Raw genomic sequence first — 19,240 nt, 5'->3', positions numbered from 1 at the left:
TCATTTCATTTGCTCAGGACAGGACACTAATGGGTGGGCTGGAGGCAGCTACTACTGAGACACAGGCTCAGTTTTGAGCAGTTACTGTCCCTGATTCCACTAAGACACACAGTCCTTACAACACAATGCTTTTTAGTGTTGGAAACATGAGTGTTTTCTCAGAAAGATCAAACTTTCAATCTCATTTACACCAAAAGACTTTCTTATTTTGAAAGAAAACAGTTTAAATAACAAATCACTGTGGAAACTGGAAATCATAGTTAATGCTCAAAACCTTAAAAAAAATGAGTTCAGTGTGACACAGAGCCACAAAACAGTAGTGATGTGAAATCTTAAGGCAAAAGATTAAAATTAAGTGCAAAAGTAAACGCTACTGCCAAGTTAATCCAAAATCATATCACATTTGCTTTTTCAAACACATAAACCAAAAGCTTTTTTTATTTTTCTAATTTACAACAAAACTCCATACACGATAGGAACAAACAGCTCTACTTTGTTAACTTATATGCATGCTTGTAAGTCTGGAGTAAGTTCACTGCTTTCAGCACAGTCACACCGGCATAAGTTCACAACTTAGTCCAGAGAGTTAAGATTTTTTTTTGTATTTTCTAGGATTGATGGGATCAATACTTATCAGGCTACTTATGCAGATGGAAGCATCCTCCTGTCCTTAACACTTCTCCAGAGCAGATTAATCAGTGGGAAGCCAAATTGCCATGTGACAGCATTAAACAGGTGACACAGGTCAGGCAGTTTGGAGAAGCAAGAGGAAAGCCAAAAAAAAAGGATGTGTAACTTTATGGGGAAGGATCTTTATGAGTAGAAAGATACTGATCTTTCTTTTTGTGGTGTCCAAGAGCTTCCATAGAAGGTGGAAATAATGTCTCCCTCTTAACTGAGAGACAGTGTTTAAAGATAGTGCATAGAATTTAAATACTATCTAAAACCAAACAAAAAAAAACAATGCTAGTTGGCTCATGGTCAGAGAAATCAGTAAAAATAATTTAAAAACCCCTTACTTTATTTTCGCGCTCAGCTTGCTTATACTTCAGTGTAATGAAGTTCAAGTCAGCCATCTCAGACTCAGTTTGCCGGGCCTCTATCAAACGACTGATGTATCTGTTTACTCGAGTTCCTGGAGTGTTGTATACAACATTGGTAGAAAAAGAGGAACGATTCCTGAGTTTTTCAGAGGCTGTCCTTAATGCTCTCCTCTGTAGCACAGATGAAGAAAGAAGCACAGATTTATTAACATGGAAATTTTTTTTGTTGTTCATATTATCTCAAGCTAACAGATAGGATGAGGAATTCATTAATCAGAACAACTACAAAAGACAGAGATCTTATCTTTATCTTCTAAAACCTCCTTAGTATAAATGAGAAAACCTCCGCTGCCTTCCTGAATTTCAGTCTTTGAGGACTGATATCACTGAAGAAACCCTGCATTGCGAGACAGTGTATTTATATTAAAATCATATATCATGCTGCAAAATAAATTTTACGTATTAGGTCCAAAAGCTCAGAACAACTGGTTCAGTTAAAGATAGCTTTGTGGAACTTCACTGTGAATGTTCTGACATGAGAAAATTTTCATCAGATCCCTACAAACCCATGTCAGGATTTTCTGTGTATACTATCATATCTATACATATACATATACAAGATACATTGTAAAGTATTGCATGTGCTTCAAAAATGTGTGGGTTATTTTTTAAAAATACAAAAATAACAGTATTAATTCACAATTGGAAGGCCTTGCACATGGTCAGTTTCAAAATTAAATCTGGAATTCCTGAAAGTCTTCACTGACACTGTGTTTTCTGGAACTAATGAACTTTCCTACCCTTCTCCCACAGAAGAAACACAAATGCATTTAAAATAAAAAATATGAAAGTTAAAAAGCTTTCTGAAAGTAAGATTGAGGCTGATTCTTCAATAAAAGGACATTCTTAAAAAAAAAAAAAAATCGAGCAATCAAGCAATCAGTCAAGATGAATTCCAAGGCACACATGCCCTGCCTTGGAAAACTGGTGGAGTGATCGATATAATATTGCCACCTGCTGGCAAAAACACTGGAATGAGCAACCTTTCAAAAGTTTCTTCATAAATTTCTGGATAGATCCACCCATAGAAAAGGAAGTAAGCCAGGTTGCTGGTATGTAAAGCAATTTTGAGTTACGGCGTTACTAGTCATTCAAGAAAGTGGTATTCATATTTTTATTAGGGACTTTTGAATTTACCATTTATCTTAGGGACTAAGAGGTCATTTGGCTAATCGGTTGCCTGTCATTTTTAGAGAACCATCTAAAGATGCAAAATTATTCTGTTATTTTGCAATTGCTGCCATCAGCTACAGACTGTGATAGACTCGTGATGCAAAAGAACAGCTCTTGGTAATTGTAGAAAAAGCCTCAGAAACTCTAATTCCTGTCAAGCAAGCCCTTAATGGGAGCCACATAGGTCAACTGTGCTGGCTTGTTCAAGAGGAAATCCAAATCTGAGGCCTGTTATAATTAATTTTTGTCTTTATTTTGAGAAGGCTGTAGGCATGAGACAGTGGTAGCTCCAGCAGGAACACCAGAAACTCCTCTATCAGTTGGTCAGATCACCCCATAGGTTCTCAGAGTACATGTGCTTGATGCAGCCCTGGAACCAATACCAAAGATGCATGGATTACCTTATCATCATCCTCACACGTCATGACATTGGAGAAAGGGATCTCTGCTTTGAACATCTTACGACAGTGCATGAGCTGAACAAGCAGGTAGCAAACAGTCTTGAACTTCATTCTTTTGGCAGGCTTAATGTCTGAGAGAATCAGTCCAGGAAATATCTGTTGGTCAGAAAAATTGTATTTCTAACTGTGTCACCACATTCCCTGGCAGACATTTACACCATCTAGTGGTCAGAACAAAGTAATACTCTAATCAAGAAGTAACACATTTTGATAAACATTGTATATTAGCAGATGAAGATTACTTCACATTTTCTAACCTGAGATACAACAAATCTATCGAACAGGCAGTATTTAGACACATACATAACATTTTGGGAACTGTTTTCTATGTAGAAATGTAGACTATAAAAAGCATATTAATGAGGAAATCATAAAAGAGGCAATATTTGTATTTCTTTCACCTTAAAATAAATTCTGGAAAAATATGGGAAAAAATAAGAAGGAAATCAGCATTTTTATCAATTGATATTAAAAATATAGTTTAAATATTTTTTCTTATTTCCTCATTTTGTTACTTCAGCCACTGGTAAATGCATTAAAATCACAAGAGGGTAGCTTTTGCTTTAAAGATACACTTACATACATGCCCTAAAACGAGGATGCGAGGCACTGAGGTTATATCCTACTTCTTATTTCTTCACAGCAAGAAGTGTTATACTCAAAAGGTTGGGTATATTCTATTACTTTTACCCCAAAGCACCCAGTTCAGCAAGGACAAATATTTTCTTGGTTAACTCTCAAGCATGTGTTTAACTCCTGGTGACTTTGGTAAACCCTTAGCACATGTTCAGATGCTTTCACAGATCAGAATAAGAGTGCTTCTTTATTCTACTGTCAGTATTTATGCCAATCTGGCATGTGGAATGGGTAATGAAGTGTTCATGGGAAATGTGGAAGGACTCCATGCCACCACAGTATGGGACCTGAAGTTTGTAAATTAGTCTTTTCTGAAACAGCAAAAGAAAGAAGCACAGAGGTTTGGTCCTTAGTGTTCCTAGGTACAAAAGACAGAGCAAATCACACTGCGAATACTTTATTCAAATGCTCTAGAACCCACAAATGGCACTGAGGATTTGCTGTCCAGTCTTCAGAATACTATGTTTTACTAGAGCAGTTTACAACATTACTTGACTGACCAGGGAATGAAGAAGGAAGTGATCTGGAACCATTTGTTTAATGCATATTCTCATGGATACCTAAATTTAGAAGGACAGGACAAATGACACTGCTTATATTCTGAATAGCATTGCAGATATTGATTTGCTATGCTGTTTAAGATGTACAGTTATGTACTTGCATTTTCTGGAGAATTCAGGGTATGTCCTATTGACTGACCAATATTGTACATTTTTTATTAGTAGCTGGCTGTGTTATAAACATGTGACATGTTTCAAATGTGGAAAGGTGCCTAGGTATGCACATGTGCTTTATTGTGCAATGAAAGGCTGACTGAAGCTAGCTAGCATCACCACTACTGTACTGCATGGTCATCAGCTGGAATGTAAAAGGACACCAGTGTATATAGTGTATAATAACATGTATAAGTGACAGCTTAACAAAAATCTCCATGAAGGGATTCCCAATATGAACCCTTTCTTTTGAGGGTTTTCTGGCAGAAGACTTACCATTGTGTTGCAAGAGCCGCAGAGAAGATACTGTACCAGGATATTTACATACTAATCATCCTTTAGGTATTCCTAAGGACACCATGTAGATAGTTGCTAGGCTTGAGTATGGCAGATGTGATCAGCTTTTCAGCTACCATTCCCAACAGCTAAAATATAATTTTTGGACAGGTACTCCATGTACAAATTGTCCTAAGGTAGCCATAATTCCTCTAGAAGTACTATATATTTTACGCAGTTGCCATATCAGCATTTTGACACAAAAAAATGAGCAACTTTCTTGAAACTCCCTGCACTTTTGCATTTTTGTTCATTTATTTTTTAAGACAGAGAGACAAAAAAGGAACCAGAGTGATTAAATAAAATTAACTTTGCAGAGAAAGAAATCTCCTACAAATATAGATGAAAATTTAATTTGAATGCAAACAATAAATTTAAAATAATTAAGTAATTTTAATTAAGTAATTTAATTAAAAATAATTAAGTAATTTTAGACCTATTGTTTCACTCAGTTTAATTTTTTCTTCTGTAGCCATCTTTTTTCTTTTATTATTGTTCATATGATAATGTCAAGATGACATCTTTTAATCGTGTTGGACAAAATCCAACAATCTGCTATCAAAAATCCTAGTAACATATGGATTATATACATCAAATTGCTTCACTTTAAAAAGTAATCTGAAAGTATTATTAAGATATGACAGAACACATCTCAAGAGTGTATATGAGCCATTATACTTTTGAAATATGCTAGTTGCTAATAACGATTCACAGGTAAAAGTGATTTGCCAATAAAGTCAAAAGGTAAGCACATGTAGTTCCTATGTATTTCATTTATACAACACAATAAAGCCATCATGAATCTATGTTGTTTTCTCTGTGCTGTATTGCATAAAGTTCATTCCGTGCTAGGGAAAAAAAAATCAAATCAGCCACAGGAAAGACATAAGCAGACAAAAACCTGTTGGTTGTTGGTAGAAAGATATGGACCCTAGTATTTTACTTTAACATAGAAGGCAGATAATCTGCTTTATGCAACAAAGCCAAGCTGACTAAGAGTGAAGGAGGATATTGTACTCCAAATCAAAAAATACTGCCTTCTCAAGCAGGAGAGTGATAGAATATTTCTTTATTTTCCCGTTACCCCTTGGTAATAGGACTGCAAGGCAGGAAGTTTAAAATCACATCTGTTTATCCTAGGTGAAAAAACAACATATAAAAGTGATGTGACAGCCAGCCTTTCCCACTTTTCTTGCAGCTGCTGTCATGCCAATTAGAACAAATCTCAGATTGCTGAATTTCAGCCTCTTTGATCATGAGTCAAAGAAATAAACTGATCAACCTTTTGAGCTGTTAAATCATCTGCAGTTCACAGCAAATTATGTCACAGGTGTGTAGTGTACATAATTGCTCTAGATCTTTCTGACGGTTGCAAGCATTTTTACATTTTAAATAGTATTTTCCAAAGGATACTCCTAAGCTGTGTTTGCTTATTGGGAGGATTCTTGAACCTTCAGGCTTTTGACTGACTTTTCCTGAAATCAAAAGACTGAGAAGAGTTCTCTTCCTCAACTATTGTTTTAACTTCTCTTTTAAAATACTGCTGGTATTTTGGTTTAGGTATAATTATCTTTTGGACAAAAATAAAACTGAAATTTTATCCACCTGCATTGGAACGTTTAGGGCACGATTCAACACAGCAAACCAGGCAGGAGACAGAGGACTATTCCTGTTATAAGCATGCGCTTCCTTCCAGCTGGGTAACTAAACAAGGATTCAGAAAAAAAAACAAAACCAAAAACCAAACCCCCCAAAACATTACACACTTTTACCTGGGATTTTCAGGATGGTCTAGCATTAGTCAGAGATTGCAGATAATAAAGCAGGGCTGTTCATGCTACAGAAAGGATTTTCTGAGACTGCTTGGCATGGCTTTGTATGTATGCGGTAACGTAGGAAGAGAGATGTCAGCCTTTACAGACAAACAGCTAATTTTCAAAGGGTGAACAGATGTGATACTCACTTTCATGGGCTTTTAATGAATGTCCGTCACTGTGTGCTATTCAAATGGTAGATGCAGATATCATGTGATTTACATTGCCAGAAATAAAAGATTACTAATATAATTGTATACACATTTAACTGGTGAATAACTCATCAGCACATCAGTAGATATTTTGCAGATGGTGATTAGCAACCTATCGGAAGCTAATTATTGATTGTATTTTATATTTGAGGTATGCTGTCAGATCTATGAGATACTTATGAATATATAGGTATCATCTATAAGTTGTTTCTGTATGATTTTTATAATTTTTGTTACGCCCCTTCCTGGACACAGCTTTGTTGCTCCTGCTATTGTTCTATAGCATTATTTGTCCTCACCTTAGCTCTGGAGCCAGCTGGCAGTAAGTAATAGTGACGGCAGGCCCACTTCTGTAAATGTAAAAACTAACAGTCTAACAAATCTTTCCCCTCACAAAAACTTGACCACTTCTGCCCATTGCTTGGCTATCAGTAAAAGTACCTTAGAAGTTTTGCTTAGCTGTCTGTGCTGGGCTGTTTCTCAGCTGGTGAAATTAATGAGTCTTTTCAAAACTTGAGAAGTACCATCAGAGAGTGAATTGCTGCAACAAATACAGAGAAGTAAGGCCAAGTACAAAACCATCTGGTTATCACTGAAGTTGTGGTCAAACCTTAGGAGGTGTTATACTGCAGGAGAATTATACTTTCTAGAGAAACCATAGAAGTGAAGAAGATAGTCCAACTAAGCTCACTACCTCTTGCTGTGCTTCTGGGAGCCAGCTGTGCCAGCTATAAAACTGAGGCAAAGATACTTTGACAATGAAAGAACAAAGAATTCTGGTGAAAGCCAGATCAACTCTATTAAAAGCATATAAATTAAACGTTAAGCATACAGTTTGAAAGTCAGAACAGGATTAGTCAGGTAGATTACAAAGGAATCATGAATGGAAAAAGTTATTTAGCTAGGTATGAATTATAAAGTTCTTATAAAGGGCTCTAAGATTAATACAGAGTAATATGTACAGTACTTCAAAAAGCTAGGATATTTTGAAACTAAGAGAATGTCCATGTGTCTAAAGCGTAGAATATGGATCTTGTGAATATTTAATATATTAGAAAGACATCTGTTTTTCTAACTGGGTCAGACCCATTTTAAAAGTCCAAGATGTTCATGTATGTGATCTGATTTATGGTGAGTTAAATAAATCAAACTCTTCAAATCTTGTCTCAGTGCAATATTTTGGTCACACTACTGGAAGTTCTAGTATAAATATAAAATATATTGAAGACATAATTAAACTTTATTTAAAGGGGAAGTACTGGAATTTTTGAAACTAGAAACTTTCTCAAGACATTATAACATTTTGTATTATAATTAAAACACATATTTGCATAAGTTTTTAATTACAATAGCCAGCAAAAAAATCTAATTTAATTCAAAAAATTTCTGTATAACTTTGGAAATCAGATGAATTACTTAAATCTGTTTAGAAGCTGAATGTTGTCCAGTTAGACATGCATAATTATTGCTGAATAATAATCATAATAGACTAATATAATGTCTACCAAAATAAAACCAGCAACAAACCAAAAAAGTATTCCCCCAGTGGTGACTTAGAAGTACTCTCACACGTAGTAGCTTATACACCAAACTAACTGTCGGATAGGATCACAGAATTGTGATTGTTAGCTGATTCAATAAAAAATTAAAAAAATTTGGAATACTTTATAATTTGTTCACATCTAAAATGTAACTTGTCTTCCACTGTTATTCTCATCCTTGGCTTGGGCAATATTTGTGATGGACGATTTTCCTGTCAGACCAAATACGGAAGAATGTGGGGCATGTATCTTCTAAATAAGTAAATAAAAAATTTTTAAAAATTTAAGTGAGCCTATTTACCTTTCAAATTCAACAGATTCTTGGTCATCTGTTAATCTTAACATTGTTTTTCATTCCTGTTGGCATCATACCTGCTAAAGTAGTTTCATATTAATGTCAGAGATGATGCATGAAGAATAACAAACGTGTCTGCATTTCAGCTACTGAGGCTCTGGAGGAAGAAATACAACATTAAACCAGTTGATACCTGAATTGATCAAAAGAAAGTCCACCTTGTCTGTGCTTCATGAGTAGCTTTCAGTTTCTATGTGTCTGAAGAGTTAATGACTGAATCGGGGTAGGAGGGGAGAACACGTATTTATTTTGAAGGTAAATAATACTATTATGTGTCTCATGGTCCAATAACCAGTATGCAAGTATATGAAGACTGGAGACAGCGGTTATGTACTGTGACAAACAGTGAAGTAACATGCTGATTAATCTGTGAGCCCAGTGGAGAAGTCAGTCAATACCAGTAAAATTAATGATGTGTTTCTGTCTGCCTGTTTGGCTGACATGCTGTGGATGCATGCCATAGAGCTAATGTCATTAGCCAAGCTGTAGCACAGCATCTGCCACTTCTACAAACGCATCAGTGACACCCATGGGTAATACGGCATTTGGTATATGTAGTTGATAACAAACTGATCAGTCATTTCTCAGCAGTCACCGGTAGTTTCTCAGCAATCTTGCAAAGACAAAGAAACGTGTTCACACAGTAGCAGGCTCTCATCCTTGCACATGAAGACATGCATTGACCCGGTTTACTTTAATATGTGAATATCAAGCTTCTGTTCCTCAGTCACTGGTTTATGCAGCAGAATTGCCATAACACAGCTTCTATATGTAAGAGACATATTTATCCTGCTTTCTGTACTTGTCTCTGTAAACAAACCTACCAATAATTTCCTGAAATTCAGCTATTTAACTCCTCATTATGAAATGAAACCTGATACAAAATAACATAGGAAACAAAATTATACATAATGCTGCAGGAATGAAAACAGCAGAAAACCAAGACAAACAAATCTAGTAGCAATAAGCAACACACCTACCTTAATTGAACCCTCCCTTGTGATTTCTTCTTTATTGGGATTGACTAATTTAGAAACTAATTCTGATTTCAAGAAAGCCACCAGAATTATCTCTCACTGATTGCTAAAACAGAATCTAGTCCACTGTTTTTCCACCTGTTTTCTTTCATGCTACCTAAAAACCAATCCAATCATATATACCAGCAGAAGAACAAAATGTGAGCTTGCATGATTTTTGCAGTGGATAAGAACACTTCAACTCTCTAATAACAAAATGCTTTAGAGGAAGTACATAAAAAACATAATAGCAGTAACCTTTCTGGGATAAAACAACAAGAGTTTTCACTCCTAGAATCAAATTCCCCTGGTGACTGGACTCCCAACGTTTCCATAAAAACTTCCTGAGTCATCAAATTCAGGCAAAGAAACTGACTGCAGATGTGGAATTCAAGATGACCTGCTTTTTCCCTGTTTACATTTTTGTCAAGCATCCATTGGTTAACACCCCCAAGCATGGAGCTTTGCCATCACTTCAAAAAATCCTCTGTGTTGTTTTCACACTTACATTCAGAATCGGATAATTTTCCCTATAAAGGTCAAATCCCTCAATGAATCTTGTTTGGGCAGAGTCTCAGAAAGTAAGGCTGCAAGCATCTGTATCCTGAGTTGTCTGGCTAAGAAAAAGAGCAATAACGTTCCTCTTGGACTGTAAACATGTTATGGTGGATAACTTCTAAGATAATCTTCATTTGATGTGGAAAAGTTTGGAACAAATCGTATGTGTTTAAATGACGATTATGGACTCTCAAGGCTCCTACTGAAGTCACAATACATTTTGTAGTAGAACAAAAAGCTGCCCTAAATGCAGTAACTGGTTGAGGATGAAAGATGTGACTATAAATGAATCCATTGGGAAACCACTGTTGCCACCTTCACTGCATGCCGAGACTCAAGACATTACCATCACACTGCTGAGCCTCTGTTCTCCTTATCCTGAAAATCTGGTTAGAACAAGGAGTCACATTCATCTCCATTAGGGGTGGCTAAATCCTGAGCAACAGCTAAAAAGTAAAGTTCCTGCTCAAATATGCTAAAATATTCTCTTACTATATTCTTTCCATACTTTTCATTTTCTGTTCTCTGCCAAAAAAAAAAAAAAAAAGGAAAAGAGCAGAAAATGTTATTGTCCCTCAATAGCACTGCTGATTTCCTCCTTTTTTCCTACTACGTCTCCAGGGGTCTGACAAAAGGAAGAAGCTGAAGGTAAGGGGGAGCTTAAGAACATTTGGAGGGAAGGGCAATTAAGAAAGGGATGGCCAAAATAATTGCAGGTGTCAGAGGTGGCAGAGCAAGCAGGGAAAACATTGAATTTGTCATGAGCAGCTCAAGCTAGAAAAAACATGCATGTTTTGGACAGTGAATATTATTTGTTGCAGTAATCTTAGAAAATTTATGCAGCTCCAGCATAAATACCTGATCTGTGGTTCAGTGGTATATACATTTGAAAGCAGGATGGTTGACTTCAGCATCTTCCTCTGACCTGGATAAAGGGCTTAAGTTGTACAGCTTGGCACATGGTGGATTTTCCAAACTTCCATGTGATGTTAGTTCAGTCACTGCTGAATTAATTTCATTAACTTCTCTGCTGTGGGCATGACATGTCTGCAAATTCTACTTTTTCTGTGTCTATTCATTGGGGAATCCTCCAGGTCCAGTAAAGGAGCCACCAGTATCACAAGTTGTTGCAGAAAGTGTTAGGAGAGCATGAGTAAAATGGCATGGGTATTCCCATGGGAAAGAAAGAGTAAGGAAAACCAGAAAAAAAATAGCCAACCTGTGAGCATTAAGATTCTGAAACACCCTTTTGAAGTGAGAGGGAAGGGAAGAGTGAATTAATTTTTTGGAGGAACATATAATATAATTTCTGGTAGAATAATTACAGAATCTGAATAAAAAAACCAGTGTTGTTGGTGGTGGTTTTTTTTTTGGGGGGGGGGAATAAAGCGAATAAAAGTTTTATTTTTAAACTTCAAATGTAAATTGATCACCTTCTCTGTATAGTATTCAAGGTTAGCTATTTTAGCATACCTGTCTCAGTCAAAATCAAAATATCTAATTTCAAGAGTATTTGAAGAGCCTTTAGAAATAAGAAATACCAGTATTGCCTCTGCTTTTAGAATATCACAGAACAGCTGTTAAACTATGAAAACATATCACAGAATAAGCCAGAATTTGTGGACCTTACCTTCCTACGATGAGATGGCACAATAAAGTATGTTTCAATATTATGCTTCTTCAAGAAACTATTTCTTTCATGACCATGTCCTGGTTCTACCTCGTAGTCCCCATTTAGGCACTCTAAGGTGGTCTTTGTAATGTGAACTTTCCTGAAGAGAAAAATTGGACATTGTTGTTCAAAGCAAAGATACATTATGACCGAGTTGTTACTGAAATACACTCTTGTGCAGAAGATCATAAAGAGGCCAAATTACACGCAAAATCCTATTTTTGATGTAAAAAAAATAAATTATTTAGTCCTTCCAACTAAATAGAACATTGAAATAATCCTATTACTTGCATTTTCTAAATTTGAGCAGAGTGAATAGAAAGATAACTATTGATTGTCCAGACACCTGCAGATTTGTTGATTTGTAGAAAATGAAAGTCTATACATCATCTTCTACAATGTGTGGCTTTCTTAATTATTTACCTAACTGCCTGCTTAGAAAACCATCTTGCCGTTTGAAACCTGTGACTTCACACTCCAAATCTCTTTTGTGCATAAAGGAGAAACTTATTTTTCTGCTCCTCTTCACGTCTCTGACTTGTTTCTTTTAGCACTCTGTTTCATAGGCAGCTTTCTAATTCAATTTGTTGTGGCAGCATAGCCATCTTTGACACTATTGGTGAGTTTTCTTATCCTGAAAACTTCACTTTTTCTCCTGAAAGACCCCTTTTATCTGAAATGTCTTCACAGAAGACATCTGAAAAGATACTACTGTTTTCCTCTATTAAATATGTCTTCAGACTTTTTTCATTGGAAAGCCTTAAAGTAACGAACTTACAAAATACACTGCCAAAATTGTGTAAGGTAGACATATGTAACAAACAGAAATTCACTCATCTTAACCACAAAAATTAAGAGGGTCCATTGTCCCCCTGTTCAGCAAATCATGATCTTGTGAAAAACCAACAGAAGATGGTAGGTCCCAGTCCAAATGTGAGTTGCACACAGAAGCACACCCATGTAACTTTGCAAAAGTGACTGTATGCATTTAAGTTTGGTCTAAGGAGCACTTAGAATTCCAGGATGTGTCCCATGAAATGGCTGTAGGTTTATGTGCTACTGCATCATTTGCACACACATCATCAATATTTGAGTGCATAAGCAGGTATTTTTTCTATAGCACACTGCTAGTATTGGAAATCTTGCCATGTAAAAGGAGTAAGACACACACCCCCAATCTGTGTAGAGGTGCAAGGGTAAAAGTTTCATGAAATAATTAGAGGGTTTTACTTTTATAACATAAAATGGTGAAAACCAAGCATTCCTGCATTCCTAGCATTCCCTCATTCCTACTCTCTATATTTGGCAACCTAACCTTTTACTAACATAAATATCAAGGTAATTTAGAGAATTCCATGGGAGAGACTGTACAATACATTGCTGTTATCAAATACAACCCTTCTTATTGATAGCAATTACACTGCAAATGCCTCAAAGAAGGAAATAAATTCTTCAACCATACAGGTTTCTGGGTTTTTTTTCTATGATTCTTTCTCTGACTTACCCAGGCAGTCCTCCAGCTTCCATGACATTAGCTAAAGTCACGTCATTTGACCAGACATCATATTGCCATTTTCGGAGACCCAGGACTCCACAAAGCACCCTGCCTGTATGCAATCCAACTCTCATGTTGAGATCAACCTCTGTGGCTTCTGCAACAGACCTGGGATAGACAGCATTAGAATATTAGTCTTTAGACAATGACATTGCTCTTGATTTTATTTTTCATTCCTTCCCCAAAAATTAACATATATTTATATGTACATATATATATATATATATATATATATACACATGACTGAATAGACAGGATATTTTTAAAATCTCAGATGACGTATTGAGGTACTGTTATTTTCCTTCACTAGTTTCAAAGCCCTGATTGTAATTCCAAATAAATAGTTTTCTTGGTCATATATTAATTATTGTTAAACCAAAATCACAGTATCTGCAGCACACAGGGTTAAAAATATTTTTAAAGAAGTTATTGTCTCATGTATGTGGTCACAGTTTAGATTTCTGATGTTCTTTAAGTTCATAATTTAATAAAATTTCAGCTCAATGAAAACCTACTTGGCTAAAAATTAATATTTTTTTTCCCAATTGTCTAAGACTGTCAGTCTTCTTGGGTAAAACTTCTTTAATATTTCATGTTTTCTCTTTTTTTCAACTGATATTTTTTCCTGTTGCTACTGCTAGGAAAGTGTTGCAACTACTAATAATCACACAGAGTTGTGCTACACCTTCACAGTACACACAGCTAAGCATTATTTCCTATGGTGAAACTGAAAGGGCACAGACATATTTAAATGCTCTTACACTCTCTGCAAATAGAGAAGGCAAATGGATAAGCAACGATTCCACTCTACTATGTTCTAACTGGTTCAGTTACCCAGTTACAGGAGTATAGGACAAATAAAAGGATAAAACCAATAAATCAGTGCATGAGCAGGAGACGAAGAGTGATTAGAAACACTAATATCTTTCCAAAGCTCCTGCAACAGTGGCACAGAAATCACCTGCAACTGTGGATTTGTACCTGTAAATTAAAACTAACCTTCAGAGATTTTAATTGTGTAGCTGGAAAAGGAGGAATTAATTGGCAAAGTCATTATTAAAAGCATTTTTTATTTTGGTGCCATAGTTAGGAAGGATTCCTCATTTCTGTGAATGCAGGACATGCTATGACTTCCACTCTACGCAATTTATGAATACTGAAAAGGAGCCTTGAAGTCTTACACATTACCTGCAGAGATAACACTGCATAAATCTTTGCAGCTTTTTCTGTTACAGAGACACCTGTCATTCCCCAGTTGAGTTGTAGTCCAAAAGGACATAATATTGGTGAATAAATGAAACTTACTAATCAGCGTAAGATTTGATTTTCATCAGGTTTTTAAATTAAAAGTTTCCAATGCTTTTAATAAAAGAAGACCTTAAACTGAGGCTCTGGCTGTAATTTTCACTTGATCTCATTTGACAAATATATTTTTTAGAGTTTCATCCAGCTACACTGGATTTGGCAGAAACATCTTTAGGAAGACTTTTCAACTATTTCAGGAGCAGTCACTGTATCTCTTGTATCATTGTACTTGTTTAAATACAATTAATGGAAAGGGCATCACAGGTCAGGATGGGGAGTAAGCAGCACAAGACACTTGGCCTCAATATAAGTAAGGAACTGTGCAGCCATGAAGTGCTGAGGTATAAACCATGTCAGCCATCACTAATGTGAGTAACATGGAGATCTCTTTTCTCCCCATAGACATAGGCATACCACATTTTTCAGTTGTATTTTATACAACAGCATATAAAGGCTTATGCACAGATTTCTGAAAGATTAATTATTTCCTTGTCCTGTTTCTGCTCACTGCAAGTCAGCTTTCCTTTATTCAGTATCTGTTCTCATTAAAGCCTCAAAAAAGTCTTCAAGGAGTCATAAAAGGACTCAAATGTTACAGGACTTATTGTGTACACTGTCTGCTTGACAAAGCCTTCAGGAAATGAAAGGAACTAATAATATAAGTCACCTAATGATAACTTAACCTTTGTGCCTTCACCTGTGCATGTGTATTGTGCCATTAACAGACTGACCTTACACCAAGATCATGCCCTGCAGGCCAAAGCCCTTCAGGATTACATCTTGCTTGCCTGTCTATATTCTCCTGCAAAACTAAGTAATATTAGGTTGGTGCAAAAGTAATTGCAGTTTTGGATCGTCACTTTTAAATCATTATATCTAGTTTCAAATACATCTTCATAAATCAAAATAGGAACCATTACAATCAAGACATTTTTGACAACGAGAAATAAGTTTGTTTATTCCTGTAGAGTAAAAATCTGTGCTTCGGGATTCAACGAACTCTTGGAAAGCATTTTCTCTATCCTGTGGGTTGTGGAAGCCTTTTCCATGCAAAAAGTTGTCGAGATGCTTGAAGAAGTGGTAGTGGGTTGGCAAGAGGTCAGGTGAATGTGGTGGATGAAAAAAAACTTCATAGCCCAATTTGTTCAACTTTTTAAACATTGGTTGTGCAATGTGTGGTCGGGTGTTGTCATGGAGAAGAATCGAGCTCTTTCTGTTGACCAGTGCTAGCTGCAGGTGTTGCAATTCTCAGTGCATCTTATTGATTTGCTGAGCAGACTTCTCAGATGTAATGATTCCGCCAGGATTGAGAAAGCTGTAGTGGATAAGACTGGCAGCAGACAACCAGTGACCATGACCTTTCTTTGGTGCAAGTTTGGCTTTGGGAAGTACTTTGGAGATTCTTCTCAGTCCAACCACTGAGCTGGTGGTCACCAGTTGTCATATAAAATCCACTTTTCGTTGCACATCACAATCCATTTGAGAAATGGTTCATTGTTGTTGCATAGAATAAGAGAAGATGACACTTCAAAATGACAATGCTTTGGATTTTTGGTCAGCTCATGAGTCACCCACTTATCAAGCTTTTTCACCTTTCCAATTTGCTTCAAATACTGAATGACTGCAGAATGGTTAATGTTGAGTTCTTCAGGAGCTGCTCATGTAGTTGTAAGAGGATCAGCTTCGATGATTACTCTCAATTGGTTGTCAACTTCCGATGGTCGGCCACTACACTACTCTTCTTCAAGGCTTTTGTCTCCGTTGCGAACCATCGCTGCACTGTATGTTTGTTAGCAGTTCCTGGGCCAACTGCATTGTTGATGTTGCAAGTTGTCTTCACTGCTTTATGACCCATTTTGAACTCAAATAAGAGAATTTCTCAAATTTGCTTTTTGTCTAATATAATTTCCATAGTCTAAAGTAAATTTCAAATAAACAGCAAGTAAGAAGTCAGCATCAAAAAAAAAAAAAAAAGCAAGTGCATTCAAATTATGTACAGAATAACCACATTTGTTTAAGAATGTATTCCAATATCAAATGGCAAATTTCAACTATGTAAAAACCACAATTACTTTTGCACAAACCTAGTAGTGAATTATCTTCTTTGGAGAACATGCAAGTGCATGAGTTTCTCTGTTCACAAATTAATGTCATATTTTTCAGATTTAAAACAGTACATAAAACCTCTGGCTAAATCTAAGTGGAAAGACAGTGGAATTCAAACATTGATAAAGACCACTGTAGACCTTTGACTTTGCCTTTTCCCAACCTGCTTGAGGGGGAAATTTCATCTGCTTTTAGAAATCTGAATAGCAAAATGAGAAGTGAGCAGAGAAATACAACATGGCTGATCAGACTCCTTGTTAAACAGGCTGGACTGTATAATGTACCAACAAAACATAAAGCAGAATCTGAAAACACTTCATGTTTTGAAAAAAAGTTTTCCAGAAGTAGTCACTTAGTAAAAAATCCAAATGAGAAAGTATTTCTACATTTTCCCCAGAAACTACAGTGTTTTTCAGCGGTGCTTTCACCACTATTAAATTTGTGTAGGAAAAAAAAGCTCATGAGCAGTTCACTAAACTTTTTGAATTTACCTTTAAGATCTGTGTGCCCTTTATGCAGTTAATTTCCATAAATACACCCTACTAACCTATCAAAAATGAGGAATGTTAAGTAACAGATAAAGAATAAAGGCAATTAAGTTTTGTTGTTTGAAAACCTTTTCTGCATGCTTTCACAGTACATTGCTCATCCAGAGCATTGCAGCAGAGAGCTAGGGCAGAGACCCTGAGCTGTGGCAGTCTGATGGCTTCAGTGATCAAGAGGCTCACTTTAACAGAGGTGCAAGCTGACTAAGCTTTCATGAATGGTAGACAGATTTCTCCATTTCTGAAAAATGCAGTTGCTGGTTCTCCCAGAATTCAAGGTCAACTCACTCCTGCCAGTCCAAACTTTCTCAGGCCCCAGACCTCCAGAGGACCAGAGCAAAAGCAACAACAGTGTTGACATCAGGAAAGTTAGTGCTTCTGTCTTCTTCCTCAGATAAAAGATCATACTTGACATTTCAGCTTGGCTTCCTCAAACCGGCTGTTGTAGTTTCTCTCCCTTCTTTAGTGCCTTTGGTGAGCCAATGACCAAACCCATAGGAAGGAGACAATTCAAGCATCAACCTCCACAATGCCCATGAAACCAACCAGCAACACAATGTGCAGATGCAAAATAAGCCCAACTTCCATCTGTTACTGGAGGAATAATTCATATTAGATGGAGTCATCCGTATGAGATAAACTCACCTACGTGACACAAAGAAAAGCTGATAGACCCCATTGTGGTGCCCAGATTTCAAGAAGCACAGGTTCACGGACACTTTTCTTCAGACCTCTTCAAATCCCCCAGGGAACAGGAACATTCAATCCAGGGGTCCAGACAAGACCTTTTCTAAAGTAATCCTCTCCCTCCTCCCCCCTGTTATATGTATAGGTTAAACTGAAGTAGTCAGCTCCTGTGATCTACAAATGTGCTCCTACTGTGCCATGTTATCTGCTAACATAGACATCACTAGTGATGCGGCTATTGGTGCAATTCCCTCTGAGTCACTACTAAAATGGCATCCTAGTAAGATGTAGTAAGGAATATAATGAAAATGTACCATTTATGTGACAACATGAATGACTACAGGATCCTATTACACTTTTGATAAGTTTGTGAATGTTAACCCAAATATTTTGGTCCAGTCCCAAATCTAGTATTCATATCCTGTTCACCCAGATTCCCTCCTCATTTCCAATTGGAAACATTACAGTTCGCTTCTTGCCCTATGGCATTATTGAATGCATTTAAGTAACTCCCTCGTTTCATCCCATTTGATCTCCTACGAGGTTACATTTCTGGACTAAGCCAAAGAACTGTTTAATATAATTTATGTCAGTTGATGAAGCGCTCTGTAAAGAAAGACAAGCTATGGCTAAGAATGTGTAAAATTGCCCCTGTAACACTAGCTTAAACCTGAACTCTAGCCAATTTATGGGAGAGAGAGAGGGAAGAGCTTGGGCAGCTGGGTAAAACTTTTCTACATGGCAATTAGTTAACAAATATATCTATTTAGAAGGCAAAATACTGTAGTAAATAGAGTGGAACCTTCAAGTGTGGCAAGCAATTTAAGTAAGATGAAGACCCTGCTTGGCCTAACACATTGTTCAAAAACAAGGTGAGGACAACATCTGCCACATTAGAGTAACATCTGGCACATTAGAGACACTAATGAACATGACCATTTTTATTATATTACTAACAAAAATATGACACTTAAAACTCACCTGATGAAAGCAATATCGGTAGTATCTAATACTTTACTTCCACTTAAATATTGCCATCATGGCTTAAGTGACTCTGAAGCAGAACAAAAACCTGACCTGTACTGACACATTGACAAAAAACTCATTGGCAGCAGAATTTTTTTTTGCATAGGAAAAGAATATAACATTATCTGTTTTGTTGGGGTGTTTTTTAGAAAAAAAATCCTCCCGTAAGGGTTCTGGTCTGACTTTAACTGTGTCCTTGAAAAAAATACTTTGTAGAAGGCAGATGAAACTCTGAAAATTTTAAGTATTTTATAATGTTATTTGAAAATTACCTTGAAGATCTCAATCAAAAAGTAATGAGACAACATTCTCAGATGATACTTATATGCAGCACCATACTCTAGGATAGTTAAGTAACGGTTATATGGAATATGAAGAGCATAGAAAGCATCCATTTATATAGAATCATAGAATCACAGAATAGTT

At 36.3% G+C, this 19,240-nt stretch overlaps 1 protein-coding gene across 4 annotated transcripts in view; it reads right to left on the bottom strand.

Moving 5' to 3' along the window:
• Positions 1–19,240, bottom strand: part of ADCY1 (adenylate cyclase 1) — a 144,229-nt gene that overhangs the window by 35,641 nt on the left and 89,348 nt on the right. For all 4 annotated transcript variants that reach the window (XR_010470219.1, XR_010470220.1, XM_005510172.4 and 1 more), the window contains 4 exons: positions 13,095–13,253; positions 11,549–11,690; positions 2,678–2,833; positions 1,020–1,214 (listed from right to left, as the gene is read on the bottom strand). Coding sequence is in view for 2 of the 4 variants with exons in the window: in XM_005510172.4 (XP_005510229.2) it covers positions 1,020–1,214; positions 2,678–2,833; positions 11,549–11,690; positions 13,095–13,253 (652 nt within the window). In the remaining 2 variants the exon portion in view is untranslated. The remainder of the gene's footprint in view (positions 1–1,019; positions 1,215–2,677; positions 2,834–11,548; positions 11,691–13,094; positions 13,254–19,240) is intronic.

This window comes from Columba livia, chromosome 2 (assembly GCF_036013475.1).
Source record: "Columba livia isolate bColLiv1 breed racing homer chromosome 2, bColLiv1.pat.W.v2, whole genome shotgun sequence".
NCBI classification, from domain to species: domain Eukaryota; kingdom Metazoa; phylum Chordata; class Aves; order Columbiformes; family Columbidae; genus Columba; species Columba livia.
This window is presented reverse-complemented; position numbering and strand designations above follow the sequence as displayed.